This window comes from Tursiops truncatus, chromosome 15 (assembly GCF_011762595.2).
Source record: "Tursiops truncatus isolate mTurTru1 chromosome 15, mTurTru1.mat.Y, whole genome shotgun sequence".
Classification (NCBI taxonomy): Eukaryota; Metazoa; Chordata; class Mammalia; order Artiodactyla; family Delphinidae; genus Tursiops; species Tursiops truncatus.
In genome coordinates, this window is record NC_047048.1 from 5,238,684 (window position 1) to 5,266,348 (window position 27,665).

Sequence of the window (27,665 nt, forward strand, 5' to 3'; positions counted from 1 at the left end):
CCATGTGACTTAACCTAACCCTCACTTTCCCCATCTGTAAAATGGAGATAGTAATGCTTATACTGGGGAGTCCCTGACCCTCCCTGAGTTGGGAGAAAATGCCAATGCTCTTGACTAATTATTAACTTAACTCCGGGCAACTCTGCGGCCTTCAGCTCCTACCAAGTCGAAATGCTTATTTTTAACTTTCAACAGCAGAACAGTGACGGATGAAGTATAGACTGACTGAGGTGAGCACACTTCCCCGTTAACTGTACAAATCATCAACCCCAAAATAAAGTAAAATAGTGCTGAAAAGTTCACCTCCATCTCCTTGTGTTCATATTTGAGTGCATTTCGTCCTCCTTGACTTTTCCTTCTGATCTTCTTCAATTCAGCTTGAGATTTCTCCAAAGAATCTAATTTATTCCTGTGTTCTGCTTGGTATCTTTTGAGAGTCGCCTGTAAGTTAAACGTTGCACTTATTTTTACTGCAGCACCAGGCAGTGTCAGGCGGTTACTCTTGCTGCGTTTCCACTGGGCGTGGTGGCAAAAGGCCCACGCTTCGCGTTGCCCTGCCTGGCTGCAGGTATCCCCACTTCACACCACCCCACTCCGCTCCTTCGGCTTCAATGTCCTGTCCTAAAGTTCCCCGTTTATATGATGAGCCCCTGACCAGAAGGGCAGCTTCTCGGAGGAAAACAATGTCGTTTCTTTCTTTTATTCCTTTTTTCTCCAAGGTCTTTGGACACTGGGTGGCCTGTAAGTGCTTTGGTGAATAAATGAACAATATCAACTCACACACTCCTGACTGTTTTATGACTTAACGATTTCAAGAAACAGAATGAACAAGAGCCATCACTTCCGGTGATTCTGAGGGCTGTGAAACAGTGTTCTGGAGCCTCACAGACCTGGGTTAGAATTCTGGCTTCATCCCTCATTTCCTGTGTGATCTCAGCAATTACTTAATTTTTCTGAAATCCATGCTTACCCTCTAATCTGTACAGTGGGGATATAGTAAGAGTACCTATGTTACAGAGTTTCTGTGGGGATAAAAATCAGACAATGCACGTAAAGGGCTTGGTATTACATCCTCCGGGCCACAGAGCACGTGCACGCAGGGCAGCAGGATGACTTCAGGGTGACCCCCACCGCTTACTGCCATGCGGGGCTTGTGAAGAAGGGGCGCTTCGGGCGGCCAAGGAAGCAGCTACTGTGCAGCAGAAAGGCGAGGCGGAAGGAGCAAACTGCTGGAATCGACACTGCCGTAGGGCAACAGGGGAGAGACACCACGATGGGACCGGGGCCCCAGGGAGCTCCAGACGGCGTCCTGCCACATGGCTCACGTCCACAAGTGTCGGTTTGTGAAAGCAACAGCTGCACTAACACAGATGCAGGTGTCATCCACATATGCATGTTCTTTGAAAACAATGTTTTCCAGAAGTGTATGATTCCCTGCAGGATTTCCTGCTATGCTTTTTAGTAAAGATCCCAAGTGTTAGCACTTGGCCCACTCAGCCCAAAGGGACCTTGTCGGTGTTATGCGGCTGTGTACACACTCGACGGCCAGCTCCATCATACCTGCTGCTGCCGAGTCAGCAGTGGGGGAAGTTGTCCTCGAGCTCAGCCATCAGGCAAGTGCAGCCTTCGCGAGAGCTGGGCCCCCGGCCCCGGGCCACCTCCACCTACGGGAGGTGGAGCAGAACTAGGTACTCACGTTCATATATTTTACATCAAGCTCTGTCTTCTTCTCCAGCTCATGGATAATCTCCTTATGGAATTTTCTGAACTGTTAACACAAGGAAATGAAAAATTCAGACCAGGTTTGAGACTTGAAGTGAAATAAAATTTAAAAATAAGTATATTTGGTAAATATAAAAACAGTTCACATACATTTTCATCAAGCCTCTCGTTGAGTTTCTTGTGGATACTCGAAATCTCTATGAGAACGTGGCCTGTGGACAAAATCAGGTACGTAAGGGCAAAAAGCCACTGCGTGGTTTTTGTAAAGATATGAAGGGAAGTAAAGTGGTGGATGAAGCCCAGTCCCTGGCTGCTCCCAGAGCAGGTGCGCACCAGCCCCGTGGCACTGGGAACACCGGCTGCGTCCTGACAGCGGGGGTGGGTCAGATGGACACAGCTGACAGCAAACTTACTCCACAACATCGTTCATCAAAAGCTCGCCAACTTTGTCTTTAAACTCACGTTGTTCTCTGGCCATTTACTCATTCCCTAAGCTGAATCCTATTTATCTGGTTTAATTGTTAAACTCTCTTACAAGAGATTATTTTGGTCATTATAGTACTAACTATAGGAACAAATGACTTATTTTCATCTAATCCTGGGTAATCTGATTATCTGTCAGGCATAAAAGACAGAGGTTATTTTCTCTTCCTCACATTAGTTCTCGTATCATTCTGGAAAATCTCAACACCACGGGAAACTGCAGCAGGGACAGTGTTCTGCCTCGCGTCTCCTGGGGCTACACCGTTCTCTGAAATGACTGCACAGAAGAGAATGTTCTGGGACAAAGGAGTGTTGCTCCAAAAAAGCAGCGAGATGACCACTTGATTTGCAAAGCACATGTCCTGCGGCTCGCGTCAGGGCGCTGCCTCCCGCTTCTAAAGGTGAACAAGAGCCCCCCGCCAACTTCTCTACAGGAACCAAATGGGTCTGATACCCAAAAACTGGGAGCGAAAGAGTTATTTGGAACCACCACCAAATCATCCCAAACCACAAAACATGCCGAGCGGACCATCCTACGGTTCGGTGGGCAGATAAAAAGGAGTTCTTTGGGCAAACTGAAAGGCTGTGGATGAGGGAGAATGAAAAGGACGAGTATGGTAGACACGGGGGAAGAGGAAAAGATTACTGATTAGACTCTGGCTTCAGCGAGCACCTCTATGCAAATGACTTTAGTAGGCCCAGTTCTGGAAACACCTGAAGACATCTGACTCTAAGGGGGCAGCCCAGGCTCTCCCCCATCTTCTAACTCAGAAATTCTGCCCGTCCTGAACATGTCCACCTGGATGTCCCACTAGTCGCCCCGTATTCAGCAGGCCTACGAGTGAATCCCACCCCGCCCTCATTGTCTCTAATACCAGCTCTTGGCTGCCAGCCAGCCAGTCATGAGGGGTCAACACCCCGCCTACGCCCAATGACAGACTCATTCCCTCGTGCCATCACTTGGGCACCTCCAGCATGGAACCATGCCTCTTACTCATCCTGCTTCCTTGGGCAACAAATGTGCCAGCCCTCCCCTACCCAGGAGAGAAGGCACGTGGGGATGACGTGAAGTCAATGTTCACTCGATGACCTGTTCTAGGAGAGGTGGGCAGGGGTCTCCCCAGGCCCTCTGCCCCACATGTTTACACCTGCCAGTTGGACCTCTTAGGAGGCGCCCTCCTCCTTCAAGCTCTTATTTCTCATGACTCCCAGCTTGTTCTCTTCTGGATCTCCTCCCTCACAGGTGCCAGGGATCTTTCCAAATCTACATGTAAAATGTCACTCCCTCCCATGGGGTCCCAGATAAAACAACTCCTCGGCCTGAAGCCCACCATGAGCAGTGTTGCTTAAAATAACCATCGTGGGTGGTGGGGACAGAGAATCTCCTGGAAGGATATAACCATGTTAATAGGTTATAGGTACATGTAAGTCCCTAAGCACCATGTGATTCTAGGAACATCTGCTGGATAAGCATGAGAGCGAGGGCAGACACGTCCCCAGCACTGATGGTCCACGTGCCAGGGTATCAAGGTACCCACTCTACACCCTCAGTGACACTGACTCCATTTATCCCATAATTCAGTTCTCCTAAAGCTCAACATGAAACAAACCAGAGTTCTTCACAAAGGAAGCCTTTATATGACCAAGAATATAATTACATTAATATGTCATTTCATATATTGAAATAATCTGAGTTACCTTCACATCTATTTTAAACCCATAACTCTGAGCTGGAGATGAAAAATAAACAACAACAACAAAAACCACTTCAATTAATTGAAAATCAAGCACTCTATCCTGGGCAAATCAGATCTACTTAAAAAAGAAAAAGGTCTCAAAATAATTTTGCTTAAATCATTCAGAGTGATTCAGGCTAGTAGCAAAGTGTTCACATTTTTTTTTTCATGTTGTCATGAACTTAATTTTTACAACCTTATATAACATGGACCTCTGAGAAGCGTGTCAAAAGTATGTGCTTGTGCAGTGCCCTCGGGAACGCCAGCGCTGCTAAAGCCGGCGCTCTGGCCTGAGGGCCCCGGCCACCCGAGCCCCCTCCTCACTCTCCCCCTCCCGTCCACAGTCTCTCCCCGCCCCGCAGGCGCCCAGTGAAAAGGCCCAGTGAAACAGCCCATTCACTCTGCGGGCAGAGACAGAACACCTGACCTTCCCCCCTGTTATTCCTGTCCCTCACAGTTCGTGGAATTTAAATGCCAACCTCATAGCAGCAGCCACTGAGTCCTCAGTCATAGAAAGGATTAAAAAACATCTTTACTGTGATTTTGCAAGCTGCCAAAAGAGTATCTTGAAACAGAAAATGAAAACAGCCTTTATGTTCAATCTACAGAAGTTTATTCTTAACATAGCAAGTGTTACTTTATGTCTGAAATGTGGTATCGCACGTTTTACTCTTAGCCCTGTAACCTACTTTTTCATAAATTACATTTGGGAAGAAAAAAAATTTTTGAAACGAGAGGGTGCAGTCGAGAAAGCACGGCCCAGATTCTAATGGAGCAGAACTAAGTAAACGTCTAAACAGGAATCAGAGTGTTGATCCCAGAAATTACAGCACCGTATGTACTGGATCAACCATTTCCTTTTTTCCCTTTTAGGTTCTGAGTCAATATTTTGGGAAGAAACTCATAGTAAGTACAGTAATGTAATTCGGTCTGAATAAATTATATTCTTAAATAACAATATTAAGGGAATTTAAAAATATACAAATTTTTCAAAATCATGAACTTGATACAACTAAAAGTCAATGTCTACCATCAATTTTTCTCTAAAATTCATACAAATAATAGCTCCTCATGGTATCACTCTAATTTTAGGAACTATGAACAAATATGTCCAACATTTTGGACAATACTGTATGAAGATACACATCTAGCCAATAGGCAGTATGGACTTTAAAAGTTAAACAAAAATTAAAAAATATTACTAGTATGAACACAAAGAAAGTTTTCATCTGAAATATAGGTTAGTCATTGGACTATTAATATATTTTCAACTAGATAATTCTTCATCAATTCACAGTATAAATTTAGAGGAACCAGATGGACACTACTAACAGACGTGAGTAGCACAGAACGTGTAGGCATAAATATTCTTTTTCATTTATGTTTGATTGTGGATAATCAGAACATTTATTATTTCCAGATAGCACAGAGCAGTGACAGGCGCACACTACTTCCTCCGTGTGACTTTGAGTGGAACCAGACAATAAAACGACAAGATGGAAGCCAATCCACTACTGGCCTAAAGTTACCCTGTATGGATGAAAAGAAAACTGATAGAAAAAATGGCACTGGAAAAAGGATATACTTTTTCTGAGAGTTTTTCAAATACCCAGTGTGATGCAGAGAAAATATAATGAAAGTAAAAGCAAGTTACACATAGATGGGATACGTTAAAAAACACAAGTATGTACTCAGGGTCACCAGCACCGTTAGCAGAGTCGGAGTAGTACCCACCAACATGTGACCCAGCTTGGAAGGCTTTGCCGGCATCTAAGAATAGCTCCCAATGGCTGTTCCCAAGTCCCTGGATGCAGGTGGAGGTGCTCTTCTCTCATCAGTATTGAAATTGTGCAAATAAACAATGTGCACATAGGCACAATGCCAAGTCAGTGATAGGGTGAGCATTTCATCCAACGTTCCTCCAAAGTCTAGCTTTTGACTTACCCAATCATAGTTCTACAGTTCTAATTAACACCTTGCATGGAGACTATAATTATTCTACCATTGATCATGATTTATCCCATCTGATGAAAACAAGTGAGACAAACTGAAGTTATACAACAGAATTATATAGTGTTCCAAAGTTCTTTCATTGTCAGAAATGAAAGCAAAGTGCCAAGTAACAACTGACTTTGATAAGAAAAGATGCATGGTGAAATCTCCAGGGTAGCCACTAAAAGAATAAAGTTCATATAACTATCAAGCTAACAGAGAGGAGAAAAAATAGTCAAAAAGAGGACTAGAGAAGAAATTAACATAGGACAGAGAGTAGAAAGCAAAAGTAATTACACTGGAGGTAAATGGAGTATATAGTTTAATTAAAAGACAAAGATTGTTAGGATTAAAAAAACAACACCCGGGGCTTCCCTGGTGGCGCAGTGGTTTAGAGTCCACCTGCCGATGCAGGGGACACGGGTTCGTGCCCCAGTCCGGGAAGATCCCACATGCCGCGGAGCGGCTGGGCCCGTGAGCCATGGCTGCTGAGCCTGCGCGTCCGGAGCCTGTGCTCCGCAACAGGAGAGGCCACGACAGTGAGAGGCCCGCGTACCGCAAAAAAAAAAAAAACCAACACCCCACTATATTCTGCTTACAAGAAACACACTTAAATACAGAAAGGTGGAGAGTAAAAGGATGGAATCAGATACATGGCAAACACTAACCAAAAGAAAGCTGATGCCGGTACATTAAGACCAAACAAAGAAGACAAAATAGTCAAAGAAGGCAAGAAGCATTATTAGAGATAAAGCAGTCATTTCATAATGGCAAAAGGTTCAATTCATCTGGAAGATAGAAAAATTTTGTATTTGTGTGCATCTCAATGTAGTCTCAATGTTTCTAAACCAAAATTGAATTATAAAAAAGAAACAGATAAATCAATAGCCATCATAGGAGATTGTAATATATCTCTCTTAGTAAACTGATAGAACAAGCAGACAAAAAAATCAGTACAGATATAGATGACTGAATAATGCAATAAAGAAACTTGATCCAGTGAACATATTAATACTATATAATACATATAAAGAATACATTATCTAAAGCAGAAACTAACACACCATTGTAAAGCAATTATACTCCAATAAAGATTAAAAAAAAAAAAAGAACACATTACCTATATATACCCTACATGTAAAGCTTATCCAATAACTTCATTTTAAAGCAAACACAAAATACTAAAAAGGGGGCTTTCCTGGTGGCGCAGTGGTTGAGAGTCCGCCTGCCGATGCAGGGGACACGGGTTCGTGCCCCGGTCCGGGAAGATCCCACATGCCGCAGAGCGGCTGGGCCCGTGAGCCATGGCCGCTGAGCCTGCGCGTCTGGAGCCTGTGCTCCGCAACGGGAGAGGCCACAACAGTGAAAGGCCCGTGTACCAAAAAAAAAAAAAAAAAATACTAAAAAGGAACCACAAGAAAGCCTCCTGGTATTTCAGAAAAACTGAAATTATACTTAGAATGTTCTTTAAATGCACCACAATTAAGCTAGAAATCATTAACAAAAAGGTAACTAAAAAATGTCCATATATTGGAAATGAAACAGACTTCTAAATAACCTGTAAGTCAAAGAAGAGAGCACAATGGAAGTTAAAGTGATTTTGAAATGAAATGATAAAAGAAAATACAGCATATAATACACGTAAGATGCAACTAAAGCTGTGGTTACAGGTAATTTTATAGCCTCAAAATGCATATATTAGAAAAAAATGAGTGAAAAATCAATGCTCTAAGCACCCATTTCAAGAATTTAATGAAATAATACCCAATAATAAAAAGAAATGAACTAGACATAAAAATATGGATGAATTTCAAACACATTATGCTCAATGAAAGCTACATACTGTATGATTCCATTTATAAAACATTCCAGAAAAGGCAAAACTGACAGTTATCTGATAAACAAATCTGCTTACCGTATTACCCAGCAATTCTACTCCTAGATATTTTTCCCAAATGAGTGCATTTGTTCACCAAGACATGTACAAGAACGTTCACAGCAGTTTTATTCATCATATCTCCAAGTTAAAAACAACCCAAATATCCATCAACATAAGAATGGATAAATCGTGGAATACTCACTCACACAATGGAGGAGCAGGGAGACCTCAAACTGTATGTAAATTCCCCTCAAATCCTTGACTAACACTTAAATTGCACATGCTCAGGGTGAGACTAGGAAATGCAGCAAAAGCAACAGTTGGAAGGTTGGAAAGCTTAGCGGATGTTCTCAGGATACACAGTGTTGGGAATATAGAGTTTGAAATTCAAGGTCTGGTAAACACCACAGGCTTCCCACTGAAACTGAGAAGGGCTATACCTTAGGAATGAGGACTGAGTCACAGGACTACGGGCAAAACCAAAATAGATTCACCAGAAAAAAGTCCAAAATTAAGCCTCCACAAAGTCAGGTGATTCATCAGTAATTTAACTGTCTGCTAGAATAAAACTCCACACTCTTAAGAGGAGGGTAACACAATCCAAAGTCTCTACAATATTTTACCACAATATACAGAATAGGGAAAAAAAAAAAAAAAATCAGTAGACAGGGTGAATGGTAAAACTACAAACAAACTCTGAACTCTTTTTCCCAAGAGTTAGTATGGTCATTTTTTGGTATTTAAAATATATTTCATAACTCTAATAATAGTTAAGTTTATTTATAACTTATAACAAATATATTAACATATAAATTTATAATATAAAATTATAAATTTATAAAATTTCTAATAATTCCAAAGCTATTTTAGATGTATTATAGGATTGAGAAAGTGTGTAAATATGTTGATGTTACCGGGAGCCAGGGTTCTCAAACATTTCCAAAATACGTAAGTGTAAGTGCATTTGCTCATTTATTTGTGTATGAATATATGTGTGTATACATATATACACATGTCTATTTTTGTGTATGTACACAATATAAGCTATACACATGTATATATTTCCTAGCTCTGTTGGCTGAAAGGACCCCAATGACATCTCAATAGCAATGAGCACACCTAGTACCCAAATCTTGGTTTCTAAAATCATTCCCCACTAAGGGGAAGCAACACTCCTCAGAAAAATGGCTGTGGATTCTGCAGCTGAGGCGTAAAAGGACAAGATGAGCCCAGAACACACTGTTACGCAAAAGAGTAAGGAAGTGCACAGGAATGAATGAATGAATGAATGAGTAAAAGAGTCAGCTCAAAAGAGCTCCTACAGGCCAAACATGGGACAGTTTGAGCACCAAAATAAGGACAGTAATATATTATAAATCATTGAAAAATTCATAGAATCCATGAGACCATAGCAATAATAAATAGATAAATTTAAAAAGAAAGAAATGAGGGAGAAGGGAGGGCTCCTGCTAAAACTGGAATGCCAAGTGCCAACTGGTCAGTATGAAGGGAATGTTAGAGCTGGAAAATCATCACAGTAGAGTTTGCAACCATCACAGTAAAGACTGGTTCGGGCAAAAATCATTAATAGGTGTTAAATTTAGGATACAAATGTTGATGAGGAATAAGATATTTACATAGTCTGAAAGTAGCAACAGAAAAAAAAAGCAACTGTACATTGGAGAAATCAGACAACACCTTCACTGGACAGTCAAAAATAATGCCACAAATGAGAGGCAGGTAACACTGTGTGTCCAAATTGATACTCTGAGCACAAATTGCCTTAGATAGCATTAATATAACCTGAATCTAATCATGAAGACCTGGCATTTGAGAGTTATTATCTTGCGTTCCTGACTATTCATCCCCTTTTAGGGTTTCTGATACAGGGCTATCTCATGCTAGTTCTTTATTGCCAACATTAAATTTATTTGCTTATTGTTGGAGAAGAATAAAATGATTTCATCCTTCTCTGATGGTACATCCAGTACTAGCTGATAAAGGTAAGGAAGAGATGAAGAGGTCTGTTGACAGGAGAAATAACATCAATGTTCTACTTATTTAATAGTAAGACCTCTGAAAACCTCGATTTTAGAAAATAGTAGAAATGGCCAAAGATCTGGAAGTGACAAGTCCTCTGAGCCAAACAAAAGCTGTAACCACAAACCTAAACACCACCCCTGCCCCCGACCCCACCAGAGTGGAGTCCCTTTTAGATACAGAACGAACAGAACTTACTTTTATATAAAAGTCTACAAGAGATTGCCTAAAGGATGTTGGTTTTTCATAATAAGAGGCCAGCAGCTACTGCTGATCTCTTAGTGATAGAGCACAAGATCTATAGGAAGAAGAGCTCATGAAGAAGATGAAAGGCTGGTAAAGGAGGCTGGAAAGGGCCGGGGTACTGTGAAAGTTAAAAGATTGAAGCATCTTCAAAAAGTGGGGTCCTCTGGGCTGTCATCACCCACAGAGAACTCAAGGGACACGAAGACTGGGCAAAGGTCAGAGTCTGCCAGAAGTTACAATGGTGCCAGACAAGCCTCTTAGCTGTGCACACCTGGGAAGTTACTTAACCTCTCTCCAGGTAATCTCACCTGTATGGTGGTAACTAGAATACTTACTTCACAGGCTTGGGGGAGTGTGATACTTTCTTGTGAGTTGAAGAGAAATACCGGCTGATAAGGTGTGTGCGTCCAGACAGAAGTAGCAAATTAGTTCAATAATGCATGATATATGCCAACAGCATGGGGCCCACACTCCTCAACACGCCATTTTCTGGGTGAGTACTTGTTTTCTAGAAATAAAATCCACATACTAGGTTGCCAACTTGTAACTAGTCACCGTGTTTCATTATTTTTTGCTCCTTATACATATACATCTACATATTCTTTAGTATGCTTTATTGTACTATGTTTAAAATGCTTCGGAATAACTCTTAAAACTTACAGAATGAGAGAAACAGACACCGACCTCTCCTAAACTCATCTCCTCCCTCCCCACCCCCGATTCCCAGGGTCCCCAAAGGAAAAACTGTTACTCTCCTATTATCAAACAGAACACAGTTAGAGAATACACTCTGCTTTCCTCCACCTCACAGCCTTTACAGTACTGTAGTTAAACAGTATCTATCAGGATTGATCCATGATGAGAAGAGATACATCTGACCACTGCGGGTTAGAACAAATTGCAAGGGCACTTCTGGTTTTGCTCCAACGTGTAAAAAGCCTGGAAGTCGTCACTCCCTTACTTACAACAAGAAACAAGCTAAACAAACTGAAAAACAACTCTTAGATTCATCAGAGAATTAAGTTCACAGACGGATGTGGAAAATCAGAGTTTACCAGGAGCAGAGACTGATGCTGGAGCCATGGCTGCCAGGAACCCAAACGGTAACTGAGGATTTGCCGGAGGCTCAGTGTGGACCAGCTTGAGAGTTAAAAACAACAGGCAGCTCACATTTTCATGAGTTTTATCTGTAGGAGGCATCCTTGCCACCAGGTTTTTATTGTTAGGAATGGAGAAAATTCCTCTGGGGCTTCTGGCAGGGGGAGGGAGAAAATGACCGTTTTGAAACATCTGCCCAGAGTTGTTCTGTTCTTGTTCTGTTCTGTGTAAGGAAGGCTAGCCCTCCAGGGAAACACTTTTCCTCAGCTTTATCTGATCTGGGGAAGGACAACTAGGTACCTGCAGCCCCTCTAGCCTTCCTGTCTCAATTAAGGGGAGGGGAAAAAAGGCTAAGAAACTCTTCCGAAGGTCACATCCCAGATACTGTGGCCCACTGTAAAAACCAAAAATACCCAACAAAACAAAACAAAACAATGGAGATTTAAACGTGAGATTATAGAATGGTCGCCCTCTCCAATATTTTACCACCACATCACCCATCAACAGGACTCTGGGATAATAACAGTGGATTACAACTGACACTCCATTTAGAAGGATTTTCAAAAGAAACCCAAAGACAACAGGGGAGACAAAGACAATGGAGAAAGGATAGTCCTTTCAACAAAGGATGCTAAACAACTAGACACCCACTTGCAATGAATCTAGACACTGACCTTATACTTTTCACAAAAAGCAACTCAAAATGGAGCATACACCTAAATGTAAAATGCAAAACTATAAAACTTTTAGAAGATAACACCAGAGAAAATACACGACTTTGGTTTAGCAATGAGTTTTCAGATATAATGCCAAAAGCATGATCCATGAAATAAAAAAACTGGTTAAGTTGTACTTCGTTAAAATTACAAACTTATGCTCTACAAAAAACACTGTTAATAGAATGAAAAGACAAGCCACAGATTGGGAGAAAATATTTGCAACACACATATCTGATAAAGGAAGGACTTGTATCCAAAATACATGTAAAAAATATATAAAGACTGCTTAAAGCTCAACCATAAGAAAACAAACTCAGTTAAAATGTAAGATATACAGATGGCCAATAAGCATATGAAAAGATGATCCATATCATATGATTAGGAAACTGCAAATTAAAACAACAAGATACCACCATACACCTATCAGAATGGCTATAATCCAGAAATCTGACAACACCAAATGCTGAAGTGGAGCAAGAGGAACGGGTGGGAATGCAAAATGGTACAGTCACTTCTCAAGATAGTCTGGCAATTTCTTACAAAGGTAAACAGTCTTATTTGATCTAGCAATTGTGCTCCTAGGTGTTTACCCAAATGACTAGAAATATTATACCTATGGAAAAACCTGTACAGTATATGAATGCCTATAGCAGCTTTATTTATATTGCCAAACCCTGGAAACAACCCAGATGAGTGGATAAACAAACTGGTACATCTGTACAACTGAATATTATTCAGGGATTAAAAAGAAACCAGCTATTAAACCATAAAAAGACATGAAGGGAGTTTAAATGTATGTCGTTTAGTGAAAGAAGTCAGTCTGAAAAGGCTGCATAGTACACAATTCCAACTAAATGACATTCTGGAGAAGGCGAAACTACAAAAACAGTGAAAAGATCGGTGACTGCCAAGGACTGGTGGGGGGGTGGCTGTTTATACATTTGTCAACCTCATAGAACCCCAATATAACCTATGATCTTTAGTTAATAGTAATGTACCAATACTGGTTCATCATTTGTAACAAATGCACCACACCAATGCAAGATGTTAAAAACAGGGGAAATAGTGAGTGGGGGAGAGTGTGTGTGAGAACTGTGTGAGATCTATTCAATTTTGTATAAACCTAAAACTGCTCTAAAAACTAAAGTCTATTAATTAAAAATAAATTCACAGCAGTCATCTGGAACCTGCAGTGATTAGGAACCAGCACCCTGCTTGGAGGAACACACATGTAGTGTCTGAATGTTTCTGGCAGTTACACACGGAAGAGAACTTGATCTTCTGATTCCGTTACCTTTGTGCCCCCCAAGTGCCTGCCTGGAACACACCAGCCTTAAAAGTCTGGTTGTTAATGAATATACTGAACAAACAAATGAAAGGGTGACTGCAGTGAAGCATGGAAGTTCAGTGATAGCAGGAGAAGAAAACCAGCAAAAGCTGGACCTATCAGAAAGTGGCATCTGTAGTGTTTGATTTTATTGGTATAAATATATTGATTACAGAAATGCCTACAGGAAAAGTGACTTTTGCGGAACCCAAATGCCTGGTCCCTAACGTGTGAGCGCTGGGCATCCATCTGCAGCCACAGCAGAGCCAGCTGGCTCCAGGTGGGGCTGTTTCCATCCTCAGGGCTCCAGGAGCAAGTTCCTGTCATCTTTTGTTTCCTATCACCAAGATTCAGTAACACTGAGGTCCAGTCTCAGAGGCTTCTGAGTCACAAACAAGATAATTTAAAAAAAAAAAAAAAAACAAGAGACATATTTGTTTATAAAATTTTCATTTTGCCAAGCAAGAAGCTACAATCCCAGACTCTGTGGGTTCAGTGCTGGACACCTGGCAACCCGAGTTGTGAGGATTAAGTGCCTAACAAGTGGAATGTGCTAAGAGCAAGACACACACTAGACACTCAGTGTTTGATTCCTTCCAGCTTCCTGATAAAAAGTGGGAGAGGAAGGGAGAGACGAGGGAGAAGGGAGGAAGCTGGTATAAACTACTTATTTTGGAAGTTTGGCAATAGACGAAAAGTGAATTTAGAAGGTAGCTAGAAAAAGAAACATTAAAACATTTTTTTCTTTTTAAGAAACATTTTCTTTTTCTATATAAGGTCTGCAGAAAGAAAAAATGGAAACTAATAAACCCCATATGACTGACACACTGAATTAAATTTAAGCTTATGTAAGAATGCTTTTTAAAATAAAATATTACTATTATCCCAACAACAGGACTTAAATCTCAATGGGAATTATCACTAGAAAACCTTCTGGATATTTTAAAATCAAGTCTTTTCAGTTAGGTATAAAGCAAATGCAATCCCACAATATCAGAGATCTAGTCTTCTCAATACCTAAGGTAATACCTAGTAGAGATGTACCCTCAGAAAATTATAACCAAGTATTATGTCAAGGAGGGTGGAGATTCAGGGCTTAGGTGATAATTCTGTCATTAGATTGATTCAGGAAGCAAACTGAATGTTTATTATCCACTTCATTTTTGATTAGCAATTAAACTAATTTAGCCTACCTGCTACACATAAGTGCTGTCAAGTTAAACAAAGTACAGGATTTGCAATGAAAATATTTCCCAAGTTGGATTTTAATGTACTACTCTTCTTTTACCTAAAAGAACAATGTGAATTTGTTCAAGTGTATCAATTATATCACACAAATAATTTATCAATTTTGCATCCATATACAGATTATAAGCAGTTGTCTTCTTTACATTGAATGTAAAATACAGCATTAGAAGTTTTCCATAAGTTATTACACCAAGTGAGGTAAATTAACATTAATTATTTATTCTCCTTTTTCATCGATTAGTAGATTAAGGTTAAAATACAACCATTTTGATGCCAACAAAAATGAGAGCAGGTGTGCATTATCAATAATGAATGAAGCTGACAACCAGTTAGTCTTAGGAACCACTAATTGACTGCAGGCATTTTCATTGAAGCTTGAAAAATGCTACATCTGAAAAAATTTTAGGTTCTTTAAAATTATTAAAACAGGACCCCCAAAAACAAAGATGAGGACAATACACAGGTAGAGGAGGCACCAAGAGACAGTTTCCATCCAGTATTACTGAGTAAAACCATCTTAAATTTTTAAGTGAAGAAATTTTTCAAAAGACTATGGTTTTTTATTGTTTTCTTTTAAGGCAACCAGTTCTAATTAGGCAAGTTTAAAAACACAAAATAAAACTGGGCTACTGCTCCCAACTTTTGGATGGAAAGACATTAATCTAAAACCATACTCCCCAAGTGGATGTTGGTCAGTCCTATTATGACGTGAATTTAAGGGAGATTCCACAAAATCCAGAATCTATTTTATTATATCTCTTACTCCAAAGGGACAACTGAGCAAACAGGATAACTTGGTGCTTTCACAGTTCAAAAGTATTCCTCACCTTCTTCTACTTCAGACGGCAAGATGACAACTGTATGATCCTCATGGACAGCTTACAGGTGTCAAGTCCTTCCCTTGTGCCAAGCACGGTGCTAGCTGCCTTACAGAAATGGCCTCATTTAGTCCTCACAGCCCAAGAAGAAGTAGCTCTATTACCTCACGGTACAGAAGGGGAAGCTGAGACTTTGAGAGGTTAGATGATTTTCCCCCAAATTACAAAAGTACTAAAGGTGGTGGGGCTGGAATTTGAACTCATGTCCGACCCTGAGCCTGTGCTCTCAACTACTTTGCATCCTCACTCAAATATGCAAAAGGAATTAGATTTTTCCTACCGGGTACCCTAGGACAGAATGATGCCCAGTATGTGTGAATTACAGGGACAGGCATGTGTACCCAACATCCACCAGAACACTTTAATTATTAGGGCTGTTTTAAAATGGAACAGGCTACCTCTGGGGGGGGCAGTATCACAGAGGCACGGACGCACTGGGTGAGGGCCGGCCTGGTTGCTTGAAGCCATTTCAGCTCAATGTTTGGTTTGTGCAGGAAGTAAAACCAAAGTAGAGGACTGAATCCCCAAGGCAGCCCATGACAATCAGTCTCCCCACACCTGTCACAGCCCAAACACACCACACACACAGGCCCTAACTCCAAGTCAAACAGAGCGGTCGATGGCCACCTTGCCTGATGCACCTAAACTTTTGAAACAAACTAAAAAAATGCTTTAGGAAAGGAACTAGGGAGGCATAAAAAGATGATGATCCACTGCAAACGGCAGGGAACCCCACAGCCTGCAGTACAGCTACACTGGGGAAGAACGCTCAGAAAAGGGCTGGGCTGCCAGCCCGACTGGCACGTTACTGTGGCTGTGAGGCTTTATATGGGGTGGGGAGGGCTGGTCCCTGCAACCCTGGTTCATCTGTATGATGGACATGTAAACAAACAGCCCCCGATACGACCTGGCAAGAATCAAATGAGAACACAGAGGTGAAGCATCACTCGCTGTGATGCTTATAACTGTTGGTTTCCTTGCGACTGAGGGAAGCCACAGGGCACATTGCGAGAGCGAAAGAGGGCCCGTCTTGCCCACAGGGATAAAAAGCTACTCGTTCAATGAACTCCGGACCTACGTTTCCAGCTGCTGCCTCAACATTTCCACTTGGTCTAACAGGCATCCCAAACCTAAGACATCTATGAACAAACCCTGACCCCTCATCCACCACACCCTCTCACAGCTGGCGGCCAGTGCACAGCAAGCCCACTGCCTCTCCCTTCAATCCTAGGCCGACCCAGCGTTCTAGCTCACCTGCACTGGGACAACAGCCTCCCAGCCCGTGTCCCTGCTCCCACCCTTCTACAGCCTATTCTTTGAGCAGAGCCAGGAAGAACCTTGCCACTCCGGAGTCCAAAGCCTTCAGAGGCCCCTCACCCTCACCTCAGGTCAAAAGGCAACGTTCTTACCATGACCCACAAGGCCCCACAGGGCCTGGTCCCACCCGCGCAGCCCACCTCCAGCCCTCATCCCCTCCCTCCCCCCATCCTGAACTGCACCTCAACTGACCGGCTTCCCAACTGGGACCCAAGCTCACCAGGCCTCAGGGACGCTGCACTTGCCGGCCTCCACGGAACGGTCTCCTGGGACCGCTCTCCCTCCTGACTGCATGTCCCTGACGCCCCTCCCAAACCAGCTGCGCTCACCCCTTTCCTCCATCAGTGGCCCTTCGCCTCATTACTGCCCGGCAAATTAGACCTGTTTACCACCCACTAGAACGCAAGTTCCCAAGAGCAGGGACTTGTACGTATTGATTTATCCCTAAGTGATCAGAACAATGCCTAGCAGAGATGCTCACTGAATTGAGCATACTGTTATTTAAATGAGGAAAGAAAAACTACTGTAATCCCTTGATTACTGAATATTTGCTTTTATGTGCTTTTCAGAAAACCATAGAAGGACTTTTTTGTTTAAAGGACAATTTTTCACAAGAGCAAAGAACAAACCCTGTAGTCATCCCACTACCACAATGCTCACCCTCCTCCCCAGCACTGGGACTCCACCTCCGTGCCAACAGAGGAAAATTTAAAGAAGTGAAATGTAGGCAGCCATCAAAATGATCAGTAAATGGATTACTTATGAATTCAAAGAAATATGTGTGGAATGTTAAGTTAAAAAAGCAGTGCCCCCTCAATGTTCATAGCAGCACTCTTTACAATAGCCAAGACATGGAAACAACCTAAGTGTCCACTGACAGATGAATGGATAAAGAAGATGTGGTATATATCAATATATACAACGGAATATTACTCCACCATAAAAAAAAGGAATGAAACAATGCCATTTGCAGCAACACGGATGAACCTAGAGATTATCATACTAAGTGAAGTAAGTCAGACAAATATCATACGATATCACCTATATGTAGAATCTAAAAAAATGATACAAATGAATTTATTTAAAAAACAGAAATAAGACTACAGACATAGAAAACAAATTTATGGTTACCGAAGGGGAAAGCAGGGAGAGGGATAAACTAGTAGTCTAGGATTAGCAGATACAAACTACTATATATAAAATATAGGTACTACTGTATATAGCACACCGAACTACATTCAATATCTTGTAATAAACTATAATGGAAAAGAATCTGAAAAAGAATATATATATATATATATATATATGACTGAATCACTTTGCTGTACACCACAAAGTCATGCAACATTATAAATCAATTATACTTTGATTAAAAAAAAAAAAGCAGTGCCCAAGATAGTTTATAATAGCCACGGGTTTTAATTATTTTAAAACAGACATTTTAAAATAATAAGGAAAGAAACTGTTTCTTAGGTTCATTTTTCAGTAAAAGCATTAATTTTTTAAAAGCTTGAAGTGTATTTTAATACTCATTATAAAACAAGTTCTAAACTTCCTAGAGGATTCATAAGTTGTTTTAAAATATTAATATGACGTGCAAAGTTGGGCAGGATTGAGTAGAGAATAAAAGTGAGATATTAAAACCTTTAATCATATATATATGAAGAGAAAAAAGAAACCTTAGTATGTCACAAGTTTCTACTGTTATAAAATGGAAGCTGCTATCAGCTATGGCTTTGAGTTATAAATACCCGAGACATATACACATATTAGCTTCACTGCACTCAAGAGTTACAGGAATAGACTTATTCTGGACACTAAGAGTCCAGTTTTTAGTTGTAAAGAGCATGTCATTTAATTTGCCTTTTTAGTCATCTCATAATTTTTATCTTTGAACTCATGCCCCTAAAATATTAGTCAGCTTTTAATAATGCAAAACCTTTTAGTCCTAATAATATTCTTACTTCAGTTTGAAATGAGACATACAAACACAGAATCTGTAGCCTATCACTCAAAGTAATAAGGCTCCAATTCTAACCTACACTCACAATCCTCTCCATGAACCCTGAATCCCAGGCAAACTGAAATATCCCCTGTCCCCTCCACCTGCTCCCTCCACCAGAAACCAACCCCTTCCTACTCAGGATTACAGCATCCCCGGACTCAGTCTGTCTCTACCTCCTCCACCTGCATGTGGGTGTGATTGCCTCCTCCCATGAAGTCCGGTAGCCTTTGTACCTTTTACTCTTGCACTGGGTCCTGTATTAAAGCTATGTATGTATATATTTTCATAATCTCTCTTACTAAGCTGTAGATACCCTGAAGGTGGGGACCAAGCTTATTAATGCTGTAAATGACAGTCATGGTTTCAAGAAAGCCCAGAAAAACCTGATTCATAGAGTTAGAATGCAAAGAGCCCAACACCCTTATCTGATACACTCATTTAGTCCATCAACAAACATTTCTAAGCTCATCCTAGAGCTTACTTCTCACTGAAAGTTTCACTGAGCAGGGCAGTGGTGGCACATTTGTTGTAACTGCTGCCATCTCCCCCTCTGGAACCTCCCTAGAGCAGACACTGCTAAAGGACCATCAGGATACCTCCCCCAGCCTCAGAATCCTTCTCGAGACATTGCTGCAAGCACAGCAGTTCATAGCTCCTTTGCAGGTTTTACAGGAGGACTTGTCCCAAGGTCATTTTCTATACTGAACCAAATGCCGGCTTCCTGTCACTTCCTCTCACTGGATTTCAGGAACAATACACGAGTGACTACACCCTTCTGTTGCACACCCTGTCTTCCAGATTTTAAAGACTACTTTTGTAATTTGTTCCCTGTGTAGAAATCCAACTTTTGTGGAGTCCTCTTTAAGGAGTACAAAATCACAAATTCAAAATTAAGTACAAGGTTTTAAAAGATGTCGTGAAACTGAGAGGCCTTAAAGCTTAAACTCGGAGTCTGTGGGAAACCCTGCACTCACCATGGAATCAATCAACTGGAATTTAACCCCCAGCTTCACTCCTAACTACTTGTGTGAAGTTAGGCAAGTTATTCAACCTAAGTTTTCGTTTCCTTGTTTATAAAATGGGAATGACATCTCCTTCCTCAGAGGACTGCTGTGAGAATTACATGAGGCTCTTGAATTTCCATTAACGCCAACAAAATTCATTAAAGTTTTTTTATATTGAAGTATAATTAACATATCACATTGTATTAGTTTCAGGTGTACAAAATGATACAATGTTTGTATACACTGCAAAACAATCACCACAAGAAGTCATTACCACCTGTTACTATACGTTACCAAAACATTTTGTGTGTGTGTGATGAGAATTTTTAAGTTATACTCTCTTGGCAACTTTCAAATATGCACTACAATATTATCAACTATAGTCATCATGCTGTACATTACATCCCAATGACTTATTTTATAACTGGAAGTGTGCACCTCAAAATTCATTTACTGTGTAACTCATTCACTGTGTAATTCATTCTGAGTCGGGCGGGGCCAACTAAAACCCTTCACAGCGGCTGGGAAATGTGTACCACTAGCCTCTTGAATCATTACAGTGTCTATTATATTGTTTTTAGTATGAATTAATTAGGATATCCCATATATTGGGGACTTCTCAGAGTGGCATACTTATTTTTGGGGGGTTTTTTGGTGGTAGAATACACATAACCTAAATTGACCAATAGTGACATTTAGGACATTCACAATGTTGTACAACCATCCACACTATCCAGTTCATTTCACTACCTGAAAAGGAAACCCTGTACCCATCAAGTAGTTATTCCCCATTCTCCCCTCTCCCCAGCCCCCGGCAATCACCAATCTGCTTTTTGTCTCTTACGAATTTGCTCTAGAACTTTTGTATGAATGGAATCTTACAATACGTGGCCTTTTAATCTGGCTTCTGTCACTTGGCATGTTTTCAAGGTTCATCCATGTTGTAGCATGTGTCAGTACTTCATTCTTTATGACTGAATAACACCCTACGGTATGGATATACTATATTTTGTTTATCAATTCATCAGCTGCTGGACATTTGGGTTGTCTCCACCCTGTGCCTGCTGGGAATAATGCTAAGATTTTGTATGAGCGTATGTTTCATTTCTCTTGAGGAGACATCGAAGGAATGGAATCGCCGGGTCATAAGGTAAACTCTGTATTTTGAGGAACTGACAGACTCTTCCAATGCAGCTGCTCCATTTTACATTCCCACCAGCAATGCACAAGGGTTCCCATTTCTCTACATCTCTGCCAACACATACTATTGTCTCTTTGATTACAGCTGCTGTGGGGTGTGAAGTGGTATCTCATGTGGTTATGATGTGCAAATCCCTAATGGCTAATGGTGTTGACCATCTTTTCATGTGCTCCTTTGTCATCCTTACTTTTTTTTTTCCTTCAATTGAGGGATAGCTGATTTACACTGGCATCCTTACTTTTAATAATTTTAAGGCATCCAGACCAGGAAAGAGTACCTAAGGAAGTGCATTTACTTCCAAGTGGCTGAAGACAGAACCCCACGTGCGCTAACAAGGAATCTACCACGTCCCCCCCGCCAAGGCTGTCACTCTCCTCCGCAGCATGCCCATGTGCTTAGGAACATGTGGCCGGCAGGGTCAAGGCAGGCCTCACCCGCACCACGATTCTAACTACAGCTGTCTCCACCGTGTCCCTCTCCCTTTAACTTCGTTGTCCTCCCCCCTCAACCTACTGCAGGGGCCATACCCTTTGCTGTGTCTGGTGCTTCTGACCAGAGCCACTCTTTCTTGCTGTGAAGTCCCTTCCCCTATTTGTGTGTTAGAACTTTGTGTTTTTGTTTGACTCCTGATTTCAAGCCCAGCATAGTGCCATGAATAGAGTAAGACACCCGCGGGCATTTGTGAGAGGATGCGGTGGCTCTCGTGACTGATGTGAATGACGAAAGAAGCGGTCACGAGGCAGAGCCCTCAGGCCCCTGCCTCGTGGAGACCTGGACAGTTGCTGCGGCCCCCTGACCGCTGTTCTTTGGCCACAGCTGAGAGCCTGAGAATAAGGAGTCCTAACCTCTCCCCATCCAGAGTTGACAGGACACATGATATCCTTTGAGGAGAAAAAGACCAATTTAAATAATTGTGAAAACTGGGTTTAAACAAGATAATTTTCCCTTCACACACTTTAAAATTCAAAGATTTAAGAGAACGGGCAAGTATCATAAAGTGCATTGAAAAATAGGTAATGACATTCAGACTGACATTCAGGATGTGCCCATCATGCCGTCAGGAAGCATTAAATGTTAAAATGACTCATCTTGATTTGACATCTTAGCTTTTATACCTGTAGTTTTTACTAATTATAATACATCATCTGCACATATGGTTACTTCAAAGCTGGAAGAAGGAATGCTTTTCTTATAATAACTTCTGTAGGGAGGTACAATTTACAACACAGAACATCCTCTCAGTTTTAGAAATTTATATATACTTATACCAATATGCCTAGATGATATATGGACTTATATGGTATGTGCTTATATAGATGTTATAAATTATACATTTATAAATTATAAGCCTATCTTTCTCTACAGTTAGATCTTTTTTTGCTCCCAACAAGATGCCACCTGAAAACTGAAATGGCAAGTCATTTGCAAAGTTGGAATAAATGGTCATGTAATAAATGCTCCTAATACAAAATACAAACTCTTGATTATATCTGATAAAAACACAAAATACAGAATCATACTCACATGATGAATCAGTTTCAGACTATATGATGGTTCACTATTTAACACAACCTTTTATCTGCTGAACTATAATGGACAGGACAATCTGACTGCCATAAAATAAATCACATCAGAAAAAGCCCATCTTTTCGACATGTAGAAAATTAAATCAGCGTAACAGGCCACACAGCTGGCAGACTACCTGAGCTCAAATTAACCAGCCGTTAACCAGCTGGGTGACTTTGGCAAGTTATTTAACTCTCTTTGAACCCCAGTTTCCTCATCTGTAAAAGGAAAATAATAATAATAATAGTACCCACACTTCAGAGAGCTATCACGATGAGTACAGGAGTTAATATGCATACGTCAGGTACAATGCTAACCAAATAAAATAAATTCCCTACTAACTGTTTCCTATATTTGCGGAAAGGATTTTAATCTCTTTAAAGTGAGCCTCGGGCTTCCCTGGTGGCGCAGTGGTTGAGAGTCCGCCTGCCGATGCAGGGGACACGGGTTTGTGCCCCGGTCCGGGAAGATCCCACATGCCGCGGAGCGGCTGGGCCCGTGAGCCATGGCCGCTGAGCCTGCGCGTCCGGAGCCTGTGCTCCGCAACAGCAGAGGCCACAACAGTGAGAGGCCTGCGTACCGCAAAAAAAAAAAAAAAAAAAAGTGAGCCTCACCTGCAACTAAAAGGTAAATGGTTTTGGTCAACAACAATTGCTTTGACTCAACTTAGCTCTCTCATTGACTCTGGCATGAATTCTTTTATTTTATCTAGACCTTAGGAATCTATTTATGATATTTCTCTGAATGAATAACATTTAAAAAAATTTTCACGTATTGTTTTCTGCTCTTTTTTTTTTTTTTTGCGGTACGCAGGCGTCTCTCTGTTGCGGCCTCTCCCGTTGCGGAGCACAGGCTCCGGACGCGCAGGCTCAGCAGCCACAGCTCACGGGCCCAGCCGCTCCGCGGCATGCGGGATCCTCCCGGACCGGGGCACGAACCCGTGTCCCCTGCATCGGCAGGTGGACTCTCAACCACTGCGCCACCAGGGAAGTCCCTTCTGCTCTTATTTTTAAGACCCAAGACTGTCAGGTTGGATTTTGAGTGTCAACAAGACAAAACTGTAATAAATATATATTGTTTAATTGCATGACCAATGAACACTCTATCAATAACAAAAGAAAACCTATGATTTTCTAGGTTCCCTGATGGTGAGGAGATAAAATCTTCTGTTTTGTGATCAATTTAAGAAACTGGCCCAAACAATTTAACAGATGATTGATTCAAAATAATGTGGGCTTCCCTGGTGGTGCAGTGGTTAGGAATCCACCTGCCAATGCAGGGGGCACGGGTTCAAGCCCTGGTCCGAGAAGATCCTACATGCCACGGAGCAGTTAAGCCCGTGTGCCACAATTACTGAGCCTGTGCTCTAGAGCCTGCATGCAATAACTACTGAGCCCACGTGCAGCAACTACTGAAGCCCGCGCACCTAGAGCCCGTGCTCTGCAACAGGAGAAGCCACCACCATGAGAAGCCGACGCACCACAAGGAAGAGTAGCCCCCGCTCAGTGCAACTAAAGAAAGCCTGGGCACCACAACGAAGACCCAATGCAGCCATACATACATGCATACATACATACATACATAAATAATGTAATAGCTGGCTGAATTGGAACATAATAACACAGTCTAAATTTATGTAATGCTGAGGTCCTTATACCTCACAGGAAATTTGTCAACTCCCTGAAGAAAGTCCCCTGTTATTCCTTGAGAAATAAGTGAGAACAAGCTTTATTTTTCTATGGTTTAAAGATGAAAAAACTGGTTCAAAGTTTCTTTTGAATATTTTGCCAAAATATTTTCCCCTGACCATTTCTGTTTTCCCTTTCCACCATTTCCATATTTCCTAAGTCTTAAAAAATAAACGTCATTTGATTTAGGGACAAAACTGGAAGCTTTAGACAAATTTCGGTTTCCTCTTTTAAATGAGCACTGTTCCTTGAGTTGAACTGTGTATCTGTGATAAGGATTTATGTGCACAGCTACAGGTACACACCCTGACGACCTGAGTCACATGAATTATTATTCATATGACTTACTATTTAACAAACACAGTGGATTAAAATATTTTACTTGCCAAATCCTGACTACAGAGCTCTGGTCTTTGGCTTTGCATTTGTCTGTTCATTTGTTTCTCCCAACAGGGCAAGGCGGTGTCGCCCCAGAGCTGCTTACATGCTGTGGTTATTGGGATCATGCTGTTAATGTGTGTTAAACCCAAGCACTTAGTAACAGACTACAGGAATGATCCTGGAAAGTATAGTCTTAATTAAACCCAAGCACTTAGATCGCAGATGGTAAGGAGCTGCTTTTTCTTTGGAGAAAAGGATATCAAATCCCTCACACGATGGCTCCGTCCTGAGTGGCTTAAGCAACTGGATGACCCTAAAGGCCTTCTGCTGTCAAGTAAGGGCCTGCAAGGGGCCGGGTTGTAAACAGTTCAGGTCTCCTCTGTTGCAACCGCTTAGCTCTGCCAGTGTAGCTGCAGACAACACATGAACAAGTGGGCACGGCCGTGGCCCAATAAAATTTTAGTTTCAAATCAGTGCTGACCAGCCCCTTGGCTCTTGTTTGCTCAGTTAAGGTACAACTGATAAAAGGTGATGCTTTAACAGAGCGAATTTGAAGGCTACTTCAAAATATATGCTAATTCTTACTGTAATCTTCTAGTGGTTCAGCGCATTTAGCATAAAAATGACTAAAATTTGGCAATTCTCTTGAATCATTAGAATTTTCCTATTACTTTCAATTATAGTTGAGAAAAAGCAATGACACATTTCCTCAATAGTCTCTATAATAGGAGAACAGACTCTATTCATAAAGGACCTTTTGTTTTCAAGAGCAAACCATTAGGAATGACTCCTGGGAGAAGGATGTGTATCTAGCCTATTTATAGAAAATTAAAACCTGCCATTATTTAAGTTTTAGATAATTAGAAGAGCTTACAAATTTTAGACATTTAAAGATATTTTCCATAAAATCTGAGTCACTTTCCCTGCAAAACTGGCAGAATACCTTTGTTAGTATGGATATGACAGAAAATAAAGGAGCATTTTCATTTGCACATTCTAAATATTTTACAAGAATTTTATCAAATGGTAAGTCATATTCCATCAACTGTTTTTATTTTCTAAGAATTAAACATATTTAAATGAGAGAAGCTCCACCATTGCTTGGCATTTCTACTTTTCATTTCTTGGTGACTTCCAATGGCAAAACTTTTACACCTCCATAGGTGACCCCAACATGGAAGAGAACAATGAGATGACAATAAAACCCATACAGAAATATTTCCACATGAATGAGAATCAAGAGGCACAATAAAGCATCAGCAGAATTAGACTGTCAAGAACTTCAAACTGGGACTTCCCTGGTGGTGCGTTGGTTAAGAATGCCTGCCAATGCAGGGGATACGGGTTCGAGCCCTGGACCTGGAAGATCCCACATGCCACGGAGCAACTAAGCCCACGTGCCACAACTACTGAGCCTGTGCTCTAGAGCCCGTGAGCCACAACTACTGAGCCCGCATGCCACTACTACTGCAGCCTGTGTGCCTAGAGCCCATCCTCTGCAACAAAGAGAAGCCACTGCAATGAGAAGCCCGCATACCACAACAAAGAGTAGCCCCCACTTGCCACAACTAGAGAAAGCCCACGCACAGCAATGAAGACCCAACGCAGCCAATAAAGAAAGAAAGAAAGAACTTCAAACTGCATTGATAATAAAAAGAATCAAAAGAGAAAAACAAAACTTTATTAAAAGTTGATTGGCAAACTCAATAATAAAAAGACAAATAACCCAAGTAAAAATGGGCAAAGGATCTGAATAGACATTTCTCCAAAGATGATATGCAATGACCAGTAAGAACATGAAGATACTCGACATCAACCACTAGGGAAATGTAAATCAAAACTCAAATGAGGTAGTACCTCACACTCACTAGGATGGCTATAATCAAAAAGACAGACAATAACAAGTGTTAGCAAGGACTTAAAGAAGTTGGAACCCTCATACACTGCTGGTGGGAATATAAAATGGTGCATTCACTTTGAAAAATACTCTGGCAGTTCCTCAAAGGGTTAAATTTAGAGTTAACATATGAGCCAGCAATTCTACTCCTAAGTATATACCCAAGAGACAGAAAAACGTATGTACACACAAAATTTGTACATGAATGTTCATAGCAGCAGTATGTTTTAATAGCTAAAAGGTAGAAGCAACCTAAATATCTTATCAACTGATAAAACAGATAAACAAAATGTGGTATATCTATACAATAGGATATTATCCATCCATAAAAAGAAAGGAAGTACTGCTACATGTTACAATGTGAATGACCCTTGAAATCATTGTGCTAAGTGAAAGAAACCAGTGACAAAAGATCACATATTGTATGATTCCATTTATGTGAAAAGTCCAGCAAAACCAACTCTATAGGGGACAAAATATATTAATGGTTAAATACGACTGGAGTTGGGGGTGAATGGGAGGTGACTGCTAATGGGTATGTGATTTCTTTCTGGAGTGAGGAAAATGTTCTAAAGTTGACTGTGGTGATAATTTAAAACTTTGTGAATATACTAAAAACCACTGAACTATACGCTTTAAACGGGGCAATTGTACTATATGTTAATCAGATCTCAATAAAGCTATTAAAATGATAAAAATTCACAGATTTCAAAAGAACTAAATAGAACTTATAGTAATGAAAAAGAATGACAAATTGAAATCTCAACAGAATAAAAAAAGAAAATAAAAAAATTTAAAACGCCATTTACAATAGGACAAAAATGTCATAAGTATCTAAAAATGCATGTATAAAAATGTGCAAGACTTCTACAATGAAAACTACAAAATGGTGCTAACAGAAATTAAAGAAGTCTCAAGTAATTAAAAGGATATACCATCTTCATGGATTAGAAGATTGAGTCAGTTCGCTCTAAATTCATCTATAGATTCAATCTATAGTCAAAAATCCGATATTTTTTTTTTAGTGAGACTTGACAAGCTGATTCTAAAGAACGTGTACATGCAGAAGTCCTATAATAGCTAAGACAATCTCGAATAAGGTCTACTTACTTTACTTGATATCTCCTACTAGATATCAAGATTTATCATAAAGTTACAGTAATTAAGACAGTGTGGTGTTGCTGCAAGGATTGCAGATAGAGCACACAGACAGCAAAGTGTGTAGGTGTGTTGCCTCC

General features: G+C 40.8%; 1 protein-coding gene and 1 pseudogene across 5 annotated transcripts in view; both read right to left on the reverse strand.

Annotated features, from left to right (window-relative positions):
• Nucleotides 1-27,665, reverse strand: part of BAIAP2L1 (BAR/IMD domain containing adaptor protein 2 like 1) — an 88,934-nt gene that overhangs the window by 27,593 nt on the left and 33,676 nt on the right. For all 5 annotated transcript variants that reach the window (XM_019930672.3, XM_019930671.3, XM_019930670.3 and 2 more), the window contains exons 4-6: nt 1,873-1,934; nt 1,697-1,768; nt 304-441 (exon numbers count right to left, since the gene is read on the reverse strand). In XM_019930672.3, coding sequence (XP_019786231.1) covers nt 304-441; nt 1,697-1,768; nt 1,873-1,934 — 272 coding nt within the window. The remainder of the gene's footprint in view (nt 1-303; nt 442-1,696; nt 1,769-1,872; nt 1,935-27,665) is intronic.
• On the reverse strand, nt 24,618-24,725 carry LOC117308373 (small nucleolar RNA U3; annotated as a pseudogene).